This window comes from Rattus rattus, chromosome 1, assembly GCF_011064425.1.
Source record: "Rattus rattus isolate New Zealand chromosome 1, Rrattus_CSIRO_v1, whole genome shotgun sequence".
NCBI lineage: Eukaryota > Metazoa > Chordata > Mammalia > Rodentia > Muridae > Rattus > Rattus rattus.
In genome coordinates this window covers 21,452,553-21,465,786 of record NC_046154.1, presented here as the reverse complement: position 1 = coordinate 21,465,786, position 13,234 = coordinate 21,452,553, and the positions used below count along the sequence as shown (strand labels likewise).

The following is a 13,234-nucleotide window of genomic DNA, read 5'->3' as shown; positions in this document are numbered from 1 at the left end:
ACACATATCACACATACATGAACATGTACACATCCACACACACCACACATACACATGCAAACACCACACACACACCACACATACATATCACACACCACACACACATATCACACACATGAACACATACACACATAAACACAATCACACACACACCACACACACTACACACATTCACATATACACCACACATATACACCACACACACACACACCACACATACATGCACATACACACCACACACACACACACACACCACACACATCACACACACACACACACACACACCCACACAAACACCCCCCCAAAACATCCAACCACACACCCACCACACCACCACCACACACACACACACCCCCACACACACACACACACACACACACCCCGCACACACACACACACACACACACATACACACACACACACACACACACACACACACACACACACACACACACACACACACACACACACCCAGTGCACGTGCACATATACCCTACCAAAGAACAAAAGAGCTGCTGTGCAGAAGTCTAGGATGGGAGACAGACTGGTGAACCAGAGGGTGGACAGGAAAAGGGAGTACAGGACTTGATTGTTCAGGCTCTAAGAATGAGGGCCTGAACAACTTTCAAGTACTGGCCAGGATCCCTGCCCATCTGATCCGTCCATGCTCTCCCCACTCCCTAAAGGCTGGGCTGTGTGGTCCTGGTTTGAGCTGAACCTGGAAGTCTTCAGAGGTCACCCATGACCCTACCCTCCTTCCCCCTCAAGAGTTGTCTGCTCTCCCACCAGCATTCCAACCCCACCCCATCTCCCCGGCCAGGCCAACTAGTGCTTGAGGCTACTGCCTCCCTCCTACGCACCCCTAGACTGACCAGGCTCCTCCCCCAGACTCCCCCAGTCACATGTGGGCCACTGGTCAATCTCTGAGGGAAAGGCTGAGGCCGAGAGCAGATTTGGAAGAAAACCATCCAAGAGCCAGAGAGCCGTGCTCCCTAACCCCATCTCTTCTCTCCACAAGCACAGGATTCTGGGAGTAAAACAGAAAACAAAGCCAGTCCTAATAGCCCTGTTGGTGAGCATGAACACAGACAGGCAGAGTGGCAACTGCCAGGAGGGGGCCAGAGCGGTAAATGCTCCACTGGGTCACCTGGCAGTGCCTGTACAAAGCTGTGAGAAGAGCCCATGCCTGGGAACTTCTCGGCTCTGTGCCAGAGGCATCTCCTAAACAAATGCAGCCATCAACCAGGGAAGCTCTCCCAGCTCAGTTATAAGGTGTGCAGCCAGCTACCCGCCCCTAGCCCCCTATAAACCCTGTACAGCATAACACCCTATAGGGACAGGAATATGAAGACAAAAGACTCCTAGGCTGGGGTGCAAGCCAGTGGTGGAGCTCTGTCTTAGGAGGCTGAAGGCCCTGGGTTCCATTCTTATCACTGTGGAGCTGAAGAGGTTCAGCACAAGTTCATGTTGTTATTGTTGTTTGTTTTTTGTTTTTCTTTAAAAAGACCCGTGAGAGCCAGGTGTGGTGGCAAAAGCCTGTAATCCCAGCATTCTGCAAGAGGAAGCGAGAGGATCAGGGGTTCAAGGTCGACCCCAACTACCTAACAAGTTGGCGGCCAGCCTGAGAAAGCAAAACAAAAAAAGAAAACCAGATAATTATTTAAATATTAATGATATGAGTTTTGTGGCATACACTTGTAATATTAAGCTCCAGGGGCTGAAGTAAGATGTTAACTGTTTGTGGCTTTGAGGCTAGCCTGGGTTGCTTGTGCAGTGAGTTTGAGGGTAGCCTGGGTTGCATGTGCAGTGAGTTTGAGGCTAGCCTGGGTTGCATGTGCAGTGAGTTTGAGGCTAGCCTGGGTTGCATGTGCAGTGAGTTTGAGGCTAGCCTGGGTTGCTTGTGCAGTGGGTTTGAGGTTAGCCTGGGTTGCATGTATTTACAAAGTGTAAATACCTGTCCACATATATGGAAGGCTCTCCCCCACACTGTTAGCAAGGGCTCTCCCTACTGAGAGATCATGGGAAGATTTCATTTTTTCCTCTTTGTTTATCAGTAATTCCTAAGATCCTACAAATAACCTAGGGTGTTTCTGTGATAAAGAAAAGAAAAGTTATTGTTTCCTCAAAATCAAAAGCTCATCAGGAGAGAGGGAAAAAAAAATCAACACACGCCCAAGACTTTAAAACTCCCTAGTTTTAGTTTCTAAAACTGCTAGGTATTTGGCTCTGCCGGGCAGCCCTTCTGTGAGACAGCTTTGCAGATGAGAAAAGAGATCAGTGGCTTGCCCAAGGTCACATGGTTAGAGGGAGGTTTGAAAGAAGGCCTCTAAAGCCAAAGTCAAGGAGAGGCCAGGGTCTGGGAGGAGCAGGGCTGGGCAGGGCAGGGCATGAGGCAGGGAAGCCACGGACAAAGCTTAGAAACTACTAACTGAGAGTCTTGGCAGGAGCCAGCCAGCCAGGCAGCATGTATATGCAACTTCCCTGCACTGAGGAGAAGCTGCCCACCCTGTTCACAGGGGCTGTGCCCGAACATCTACTGTAGGTGAGACAGGGAAGGACAGGGCTTCCAAAGGGAAACAGGGAGATACAGAAAATCCAGAGAAAGCCAAGTACTTTATAACCAAACTGATAATATGCCAAAAGTCAGAGACAGACCCATGGCATTGGGGGAGAACCACAGAGAACACCTGCTAGGTCCTGGGGGATGGGGGAAGAGGAGGAGGAGGCTGAGGGCTTCTGTGCAGGGGTCCCCACCTGGTATGTGTATGCAGGGGTGGGAGCAGATCAGGCACTCAACAAATCAAGAAGAGACAACACGGGAAGTGTGTTCGACCTGAGGCCCAGAGATCACAGTGCACCAGGACAGCTGTGAATGTGTCTGAACACAAATGAATAAACTTAAAATATCTTACACTCTTTTGAGGGTTTTTTTTTGTTGTTGTTGTTGTTACTTAATTGCGGTATGACGACATTATGTCACAGTGTTAAAAGTTTGTGCCAGCCTGCAGTGGCTTAAGTGAGCCATGCTTTTGCACTGAGATGGCTGGCAGGGCAACCCATCACTCTACAGTGCCACATTTTGGGGTCTTTATTCACATAGTCCCCTCCACCCTTTCCTCTCACCCACAAGACTAATGGCAGCATCACTTCCTCATGGATGCCTTCCTCTCAGTGCCTCTCGACCCCTCCTGGATGGAGCTCACCTCAGGCAGCTCTACACTCCACATATACTCTGTGGAACTCACTCTGGGATGAAAGGTATGAGCTACCATGCCGGTTAACTCAGAGATGACCATAAACTCCTGGTCCCCTTACCCCTTCTTCCTGAGGGCTGGAATTCGATGTACGCCCTACTATGGTCAGTCTTAGGACTCGGTGCATACTAGGCAAGCGCTCTACCATCTGAGCTACATCCCTGGCCCTCAACTTCAGAGTTTTTCTGGTACCTCAGTTTGGAATGGTCTTCCCAGGTCCTCTTGGGAAGGCCCGCAGAGGCTCAAGCAACATCAGAGAAGCCTTCTTGGGGCAGGTGTTTTGTGGTTCTCCACCATCATCCAGCCTCTCTTCTGCACTCATTCCAAACTAACTAGCTTGTTCATTAACCTTTCCTTTCCCGTTCCCCTTCCCCATCTTCCTACCCAGACTAAGTTCTAGCAAAGTTCTGGAGAGATGGAGGGGGTCTAAATGCTGTTGGGGTCTGTGTGGCTCACTTCCGCATGGCCCAGGTGACTGGTATGCACTTGACCCACAGTAGGTATGCAACCCACCTTTGCTATATGCTTTGTATATGCTATACAGAGAATACCCAATGGCCAATGGCAGAATGGCTGAGTTCCTCACTTATGCACTGCATGCAATGGGCTCTGTAGAAAGACTGAGCCCACTTAGCTCTTAGTTTTATAAGACACTCACTGCTAGAGTAATAGATTTCCTCTGTTAGGTACCATGTCCACCCTGGGGCAGTGGCAACTCCTTACGAGGAGCCACCTATTGCCCCCCTGTCAGGAAGACAGCATCTAGCCTTGTCTTCTTAACTCAATGTTAGGAAAAAGGGGGAGAGATGATCTTCTCTGCGTTCTCTCCCCTCTTCCATTGAGGCCCTGAGGACAGGGTTGGGGCTAGTTTTGTGCTCATCTTCTCGACCTTCAGAAGCCTCCGTATGTTCTATCCACCAGCTGTGGATGTCTACCTCCCAAATCTATGTGCTGTCCCCTTGCCTGTCTGAGAAGCCTTAGGATGGAATGTCAAGGTGGCTCTCCTCGGAGCTGCGTGACCAGGGAGAGGATTGGAGCCAACCTGGACACCTGTGTTTTCAGCAATTTGCCAGCTGTTTCTGGTCCACAAGAGAAGCCAACATCCTCAAAGTAAAGAATGAGAGAACACTGGCTCATCACTCCAGTGGGAGCCACCCGGCCCCTCCTCCTACTGCACCTCAGGCGGCAGCCACATCGACAGGCTAACCGCAACTGGCCAGCGCCAGGCCAGTTCAGAGATCCTGTCTTAAAGGATGTTTCCATACCTGAGGTTGTCCTCTGATCTGAGCACTCATGCACGTGCGCACATGCGCACACACAACACACACACACACACACACACACACACACACACACACACACACACTAACACTACCTTTGTCTTGGGTCCTTTCGCTGTGTGAGTCTATATGCACGTGAGAGACTAGGTGACAACCTCAGGAGGGATCAAGGCAGAAGACCCCTCCCTGGACAGAAAGGGATGGCTCTGCAGCCATAGCTGGTAGCAGTCAGAGGTTGCAGGTGGACCACTTCTGCCCCTCAGAAACCACTTAGTAATCACTGCTCTCTGCATCCTGCTAAGTCCTCCGAGGTTCTGCTAAGCAAGTGACGGCATCTCCTTGGCTGAATACCCTCAGAGGACAGTTCCTCCCCTAGTCCCCCACCCCAAACCCCTCAATCATGCCTAGGTCATCCAGGCCTGCAAATGGCCCAGCTGACTCATATCCTCAGGGCTTTATCCATGCAGATCTGTCCTCAGGAAGTTTTGGGTCCCCTATGCAATACACCCCTCATCCCAGACTCATCTCTGAGGTCATGGCCTCTAAGACGCCTCCTGTCGTTTCCGATACCTTCCGGTACCCACCTGCATAAGCACTATAATTAAATCAAGTACTGGGCCTCTGCCTCCAAGCCTTTGTCCAGAACAGGTCTGTTCCCGCTGAGAACTGTGGGGCTGAAGCTGCATTTCCCTTCTGCGTCACCCGAGGCTCAGCACAAGGTCTGATACAACTCAGGCTCTGGGAGAGTTTGATGAATGAATAAACAACCGTCACGAGCATTGGTTTCTGGTTTGCAGGTTCTGTATCCCTGCCCCAACTCTGCTGTCACTTTCCAAGGCTGTGTTCTTCCCAAGGGTGTAAAACTGAACTTGTGTGCCGGGAGATATAGCTCAGTCACAGAGGGCTCGCCTAGCATATGTGAGACCCTGGCTCAATTCTGATACCTTAAAAATAAGCAAATACAAATAAAAAAAATAAAAAGATAAAGCGGGGCTGGAGAGGTGGCTCAGTGGTTAAGAGCACTGGCTGCTCTTGCAGAGGTCCAAGTTTGGTTCCCAGCACCCACCCAGCTATTCACAACTGTTGTCTCTAATCCGGGGGATCTGGTGCCCTCTTCTGGACTCTTTGGGTAATAGACACAGACATATATGTAGGCAAAACACTCATATATACAAAGAAAACAATAATCCAACAGAATGTGTTGCCTTCCACACACGCACAAAAAGGTCCTTTCCCCCGACTTCCCCATTTCTTCCCCGGGAAGTGGAACTTTCCAGGTAGCCCCGACTCCTTACTTGACCTGCTTTTATGCTCCATCACTGTCTTGCAGAAGCACCCATTAGCCGCACTCTTTGTCACTCAGCGCTGTGACATCCCAGCACACACAGCAATTATCTCTGAGACTGCTGTGGCTGTTTCCCAAGGAAACCTTGCCTTCCTCCTTATGTAGATGTTTGGTCTTGGTTCTTCCCCCTAGCCCCATGCTCCCAGAAGTAAGACTCAGCCTCAAACACATTTACAGATACCTTGGTCATATAGCTAGCCAGGCTCTTCTCTGACTAGATTCTAACTTATTTTAACCATTTAACTCTAATCTACATTCTGCAACATGGCTGGTTACCTGTGCTCAGATAACAAGTGTTTGTCTCCTTACATCTTCCCAGGCGAATCTCCCATGCCTGGCCCTAGCCCTGAATACTTTCTGCCTCTTGGATGTCCTACCTTCTATTCTACCCTTTCCTATAGGCCATAGTTTTTTTTATTGACAGGTGATACATCCATATAATACAGTATTCTCTCTACAATCCTACTCACCCCTCCAGGATAAGGGAACGCTACCTAACTGGGCGTGGTGGTGGCAGTGCAAGCCTTTAATCCCAACACTCAGGAGGCAGGGACAGGTAGATCTCTGAGTTCAAGGCCAGCCTGGTCTACAGAGAGACCAGGACAGCCAGGGCTACAGAGAGCAGGAAAGGCTGCGGGGAGAAGCTTAGAAAGGGTGGTTTTTACCAGAGGATCCTGTTTGTGTTTCCAGGAAAACAGTCCCTGGTTTTACACAGTCTAGACTCTCCTCAGCCTGGCATGCGGGACATTCCAGCACTCAAGCACAACCTCCTCTTCCAGTGGGAAATGACACAGTAGGCTCCAGTCTCCTATATAACAACCACTGAGCACAGCTTTGCACAGACCATCAAATTTAGCAGGCATCTGTTCCGCACTTCCTACGCCAGAATCAATGATAACACACGTCTTAAGTTCTTGACTCTCCACACCACCCTGCGACAGACGGCTTTGCACTTGGCCAAGGTCACTGGGTTAGGAAGGGGCCGGGCTGCCATTGGAAATGGCCTCTCTGTACCACCCTGAGGTACCTCCTGCAAACCTCTTGTGCTCACAGATCACCGTAATGATTCTTTGTCCTGTGTAAGAATCACCAGAACTGTTGTTGAGGACCACGCTTCCCTAGATGAAACAGCCGCTCCTGGTGGTTGCCAGGATGAGATCTGGAGCCATATCTCCTGAGTGAGCTCTTATAATATCCCCTGATGACTGGGTGACCTTCCTGAGCCTCAATTCCCTTCTCAGAAAACAGTACTTGCCCTCGACGATTTCATGTGAGTTGTGTCCTATACACGTTTGGTACAGGGTAAAGAGAGTTCACACTGAGGAGTGCTTGGCCACCGAGGTGCCTGTCCTGATTTCTGAATGGCAAGTGACCATGGACCTCTGTTGGCCTTTGGAATGAGCAGAGAGCAGAAAGGGATGGACCATTTCAAGGTGACCATATTGGGACCTGTTGGCAGCCATCTCCCCCTCAGATTGTTGTGACGACAATGATATTCCAAACAGTGGCTCCTCCTTCGCTGAGCTCCCAGGGGAGGGGATCTCAAACTGAGCCATCATGGCCATGTAACATGGAGGAGAAATTAGTATTACTGTCTCGTTGCTTCCGCTCAGCCTGGCCTATATAGACCAGGACAAGCTCAGTGGATGCTTACATCTTAAAGTCATTCATCACGACTTACTTCTTTTCTTAAACAGAAAAACCATCACTTCCACAAATGAACAAGGAGAAAAAAACACCCACCATTTACCATACTGAGTAATCATACACTAATTAAAACAGGGTGCCTGTGCCCTCTTAGTGCCCCGGACGTCCATATACCTGTTCTATAAACACAAACCATTGTCCACCAAGTGCTATGTAAGGGGGCTTGCCAAGCCAGCCATGGAATGCCTCAGGGTTACCCCAAACTCCAGCCATGTCAGTCAGAGCCCAGCTGCCAGTCAGAAGCTGCAAGCAGGTCTATCGCCATACATCTGCAGGGCCCCGCCCCACTGCCCCTTACCTCGGCAGACGGTACCGTTCTCCACAGCCTCGAAGCCCGCCTTGCACATGCAGCGACCGATGGGCACCAGCCATTCGCCGTCCCCGTTACAGTAGAGTTTGATGGGTACATCCACTTCCTCAGCATTGGCGATGCAGCTGCCCCGAGCAGCTACCAGTGAGGTGCTCTCAGCCCCCGACAGTGTCTCCTGGAAGATGGCACCATTCTGGATGACTCGGGGGCACTTCCGGTAGAAGACGCGCACCGCAATGAGGGACATACAGCCGCCGTAGTCCTGGAAGGCCAGGTAGAAACCATTGCGGGACACGGGACCGAAGCTTCGCACCTCAGTGTTGATTTTCATGACGCGGCCACCCAGATCCACCTGGGAAAAGCTCTCATCAGCCGCAATGGTGTCCACCTTCACCCACGGATTCTCCATCCAGTTGGGAAAGGTCTTGGTGGCTAAGTCAAAATCAGCCTCATAGTAGTAGAGGTTGAAGGTCTCCTTGCAGGAGCCGGGCACGCTGGGAATGCTGCTACAGTCACGCACCGAGAACTTCATCTCCACGTGGATGCGGTGGGCGCCGCGGCGCCGGATGAATTTGGTCCGTAGCCAGTTGTTCTGGCTTGACTCAAAGACATTGCACACCTGGTAGGTACGGATAGTGTTCATGTTCTCATCGTAGCCGCTCACCTCTTCCCACTGCGGGAGAAACGCTAGTCAGATGGGGAGGTGGTACTTAGCCACATCGGAAAAACCAAACGCTGTCTGAAGCGGCTAGGGGTGGGGGAGGGGCATTAAGCCTCTGATGACGGAGAGGCGTTTCCATCTGATGGAAGAGACACAGCCTTGATGAGAAATTCTCAGTCTACGAGTATCACGCCAATCTGATGGGTTAAAGGCGTATACCCTGCGCTTGGTATTCCCCAGTCCTCATGGGATATGTGGCTCTGACTGTCAGGGGTTCACTAATCGGACAAAGGATCACAGACTGTGGGCTCAGGAGGATCCAACCGGAAGGACCTTGGAAGGGACCTGCATGGATGGAACACTATCTGATACAAGAAGACAGCTTCATGCATGGGATAGGGCCTATTTGATTGAGGAGACAGTCTCTGCTCCCTGCCCCTTCCCTCCCACAGGGCTCCCTGTGAGTGAAAGAGATACTGCCTTTGCTTCTTAGAAACTCCCAATCTGATGGAGGAAGGTGGTGCCATACCCTCACTGATCTAGGGTGATGGGAAGCCAGGACAGCTTCCCTCGGGGACTTGAACCCACTGAGATCTCCGGGAACTGGTGGCTCCTGGTACCTGGAAGGGGCTAACCAGCCTCTCTGCCTGGTGAAGGTGCTCAGATACCTCCCTGAGTCCCTTCCTGAGCCATAACTAACCAGAGTCCCTCTAAGTATCCACGCTCTGTGGGCTGGGCTGGATTGCCTGAGAGCAGATAGAAAGGGTGTGGCGCTGTTATCCTTCCGCAGGCTGAGTTCATCTCCACGGTTCTGTCCAATCCCGTGACTCTCTCAGGTGCCCTTTGTTAACCCCGCCCACCATGGGCCTGAGGAGGGAACCTGGGGCTCGCACACGCTCCACAAACACTATGCCGCTGAGCTTACCTTCCCAGCCCTCAAACACCCTTGCTACTCCAAGCCTGTTACAGCAGCCCAAAGCCTCCTGTATTTGTGTTTTCCCCTGGGGGACAAGAAACACTTGCCTCCTTGGTCCGGTCTCCCCAGTGGGTTGGAGTGCCTACTGGGAGCAGCTTCCTTCTCTTCCTCTGTGTCTATCTGGGCTAGGCCTGAGGCTAGAGCCTTCGCAGGGTTTCATTCCTTGTCACGATTCTCACACGTAGCACGTGAGAGCCATGTGTTGCAGAAGGGGGAGATGAGACTAGACAGGTGAGGTCACGTGACTCAAGTCATAGCGTCCTGGTCCCGTGCACAGGCTTGCCCACATGGCTTCAGAGCAAGCGCAGTTAACTTGTTGCAATTCCTCTCACCTCTCTGGGCCTTGACTTCCCCATCTGCTACATGTGGCTGTGGGACCGGCAGATGATCACAGAGATGCCGGTGGCTGACCATGCTGTGCGGGGCTTGGAGAGAGCTAGATGCGGTGAAAGGTGCATGTACATGGGGAAGCCAGAGCCTGCAGGCCCGGCCTCTGCCTCAGTGGCAACTGTGAAGCTCCCTACATCATATTTAATTTTTTTTTCTTTCTGGTGGCACCATGTGACAAAGTCAGCCCCTTGTTACAACCGCTGCTCTTCCTCAGAACTTAATTAGAACACTTAATTAGAGCACTCTGCCTTTCTCCCCTCTCTCTAATTAACATGCGGAGGCCCTGCAGCCCAAACACCCCAAATAATTGCGTCCGGGGGCCCTGCAGCCCAGCCTGGCCTCATTACTAGCAGGGTGGGGCTATGGGCCCAGCAGCCTTCGCAGATGGAAAATTGGTGACAAGAAAGAGCCACAGAAAGAAGCTTGACCCTGGGGCCCTGCCTATTGAGAGCGAGGCCTGAGGGGGGAGTATGGGTCCCCAGGGCTGCAGCTGAGCCCCCTTAGAAGACTGGAGTGGAAAGAGGGGGATGGGCTGTAGAGTTTGGGGCCTCCCCAGAGACCATGGGATAGGTGGAGTGATTATTAAAATTGATGGTGATGGTGATGATGATGGTGATAATTGCTATAGCTCTTCTCTATTGGGAGCTAACCCAGGCCAGCCTCAGTGTTTGGTGCTTTGGGGCAAACCTTACTATAACAGTGGGGAAGACCAGCATTTCACAGGTGAAAAAACCAGAGTCAGAGAGGCAAAGGACTACCCATGGTCTCAGCTGACAGGTGGAACTGGGACGATGCTACGGAGAGAGAAGGACTGGCTAGGTCTTTCTCTCAGGGTACTGGGGACACAGACATGGGCTTAGATCCTACCCAAGGGATGCAATAAGAACTCAGGGATGGAGCTCAGTTGCTAGACTGCTTGCCTAGCATGCACATGACTGGGGTCCCATGCCCAGCACTGAACAGACGTGGTGCCTACCTGTAATCGAGACATCCAGAAAGTGGAGGCAGGAGAATCAGAAGTTCAAGGTCCTATCCTTAGCTACACAGCTAGTTGGCAGCTAGCTTGTGATACACAAGACCCTTTCTCAAGAAAAAATTTATATATATATATATATATATATATATACATACATACATACACACACATATACACACACATATATATTATAAAATTTTACCCAGGGGATCTTATCTTATGGGGATTCAAAGTTGGGGTGGTGAGAACTTGATCCCTAATATAAACCTGAGCCTCAGCTCAGTACATCTCAGTGGTAAAATATCTGTATGAGGCCCCAGGTCTGATCCCCAAGTACCAAAAACCAAATGACACCAAGCAACCCTGAGCCCTTCGTTAGGAGTTAACAGGCCCTGGCAGGTGGCTCTGCCTCTCCAAGCTTCAGTACTGGAGATGGCAGGTAAAAGGTATTTGGTGTGGTATCTGACCCAGAACAGAATCTCAAGGGAAATACTCCCCTCTTCTGAAATGGGCGAGCCATGAGAGTACCTACTTCTCAGCCTCCCCCCCCCCAGGGAAATTCTACAGGATAAAGGCCAAAAGGTCCCCTTCCGTTGTCATGGAAACAGGTATTCCATCAAGGGTAGGGATGGGGAGGGTGGGATGTGAGAGCCCCGGACCTTAAGAGAGGAAAGGGCCTGGGATATGAGGGGATGTTCAAGGTATCCATACACTCTGGGGCATGCTGGGAGCCTGCCAAGCAGGGTTTGAGGGACCAGAACTCACCCCTGATGGGGGATGTACCATCCAGCCCAGCTCAGCCGTTGCTGTAGTAGAGTCCATCAGTGTTTCTGTGGGAAGAGCAGAGAGTCACCACCCTGTGCTATAAGCCACTCTGCGGACCCTGGGGTCGCCCCTTCAGGGTTTGTTCTTACAGAGCTTCCTCTAATCCTCCAGACCACTCGTCCTGCAAACCCAGCCTCTCTGCTCCACACTCCCTGCTACTCCAAGAGCCTAGCCAATCGCGGGAGTCCACTTCTCTTATGCCCCTCTCTCTGTGGTCATCCCCCTGCCCCCTGCCCCCTGCCCCACCAAATAATCACACCTCACTAACCTCTTGCCCTTACTTTCCTGGTGGAGTGGCTTTTGTTGTTGTTATTTTGGTTCGTTTGCTTGTTTTTCTAGACAAGATTTCTCTGTGTAGCCCTGACTGTCCTGGAACTTGCTCTGTAGGCCAGGCTGGCTTTGAACTCAGAGATCCACCTGCCTCTGCCTTCCAAGTGCTGGGAATAAAGGTGTGCACCACCACCAGTTGGCCTGGTAGAGGGTCTTAATCTAGAGCCGTCTCCCATGGCTTCCAGATGATCTACCACCAATCCCTCAAATTTTTATGTCAAAATTCAAGAATCTATTTGCTTTTCAACTTGTATTAAATTCTCAAACACTGGAAGGCCAGTCTTGGAAGGAACCCCTCTTCAACCTCTAGGGACCCATTGCTTGCATTAATGGCCTCTGGGCACATACTCTGTAGGTACCTTCCCTCTTCTTCAGGAACTAGGAAACATTCCTTATACAATGTCCCCATTCTTGGACTCCCAGCCCCAGTCCTTGGCCAATTCTGGCCCAGAATCAAGCCCCGAAGAGGGCATTAGGAGCGGGCATCCGAGTGTGCTTGTCATTTGTCGTCTGGAGTTCTAGAGACTAAACCAGTGTCAGAACCAGTAAGTGGTGAGAAGAAGCCATTAAGCTTAAAGTGAAAGAGATCCATGGGCCCAGGAGATCCTGCTAACCCCAGGTCACGGTCAGAAGCCTTCCCCTGTAGTCCTTTCCCAACAAAAGGCTCTCAAAACGGGACTGAACTGTAGCACCCTGAATGGATTTACACGGATGCTTTCAACCATTCATTCAACAGATATATCTCAATGTCCATTTTGTACCAGGCACTGGCCTGAGTACTCCAAGAGAGAAAAGTATGACCTGAGTTCAGCCTCTGGAACCCACAAGAGTACGGAAGCAAAGAGCCAACTCCATAAAATTGTCCTCTAACATTTACATGTATGTAGCACCATGGGTTTACCCGATCATGTGTACCCATATATACATACACACAAATAATAAATTATTTTTTAAAAGTCACCCAACTATGGAGCCTGGAGATGGAGAGAATGGGCAGAGAGGTCTAGAAGCTCACAGCTCTATACCACCTATGATAGGAGACACACTTGACTATATTCCAATTCTGTGCCTGGTACAGGCATCTTTATCTAATACCCACAGTATGTGGCCAACTCTGTTACCACTGCAGGCATCACTAATCGATCTCTGCACTCTATGGCCACCCCTTAGTTCTTCCATA

At 50.8% G+C, this 13,234-nt stretch overlaps 1 protein-coding gene across 4 annotated transcripts in view; it reads right to left on the bottom strand.

The window, feature by feature from the left end:
- Ephb2 (EPH receptor B2) overlaps positions 1-13,234 on the bottom strand; it is a 181,957-nt gene that overhangs the window by 109,314 nt on the left and 59,409 nt on the right. For all 4 annotated transcript variants that reach the window (XM_032895942.1, XM_032895949.1, XM_032895957.1 and 1 more), the window contains exons 2-3: positions 11,665-11,729; positions 7,885-8,569 (exon numbers count right to left, since the gene is read on the bottom strand). In XM_032895942.1, the coding sequence (XP_032751833.1) occupies positions 7,885-8,569; positions 11,665-11,721 (742 nt within the window). In that variant the 5' untranslated portion in view covers positions 11,722-11,729. The remainder of the gene's footprint in view (positions 1-7,884; positions 8,570-11,664; positions 11,730-13,234) is intronic.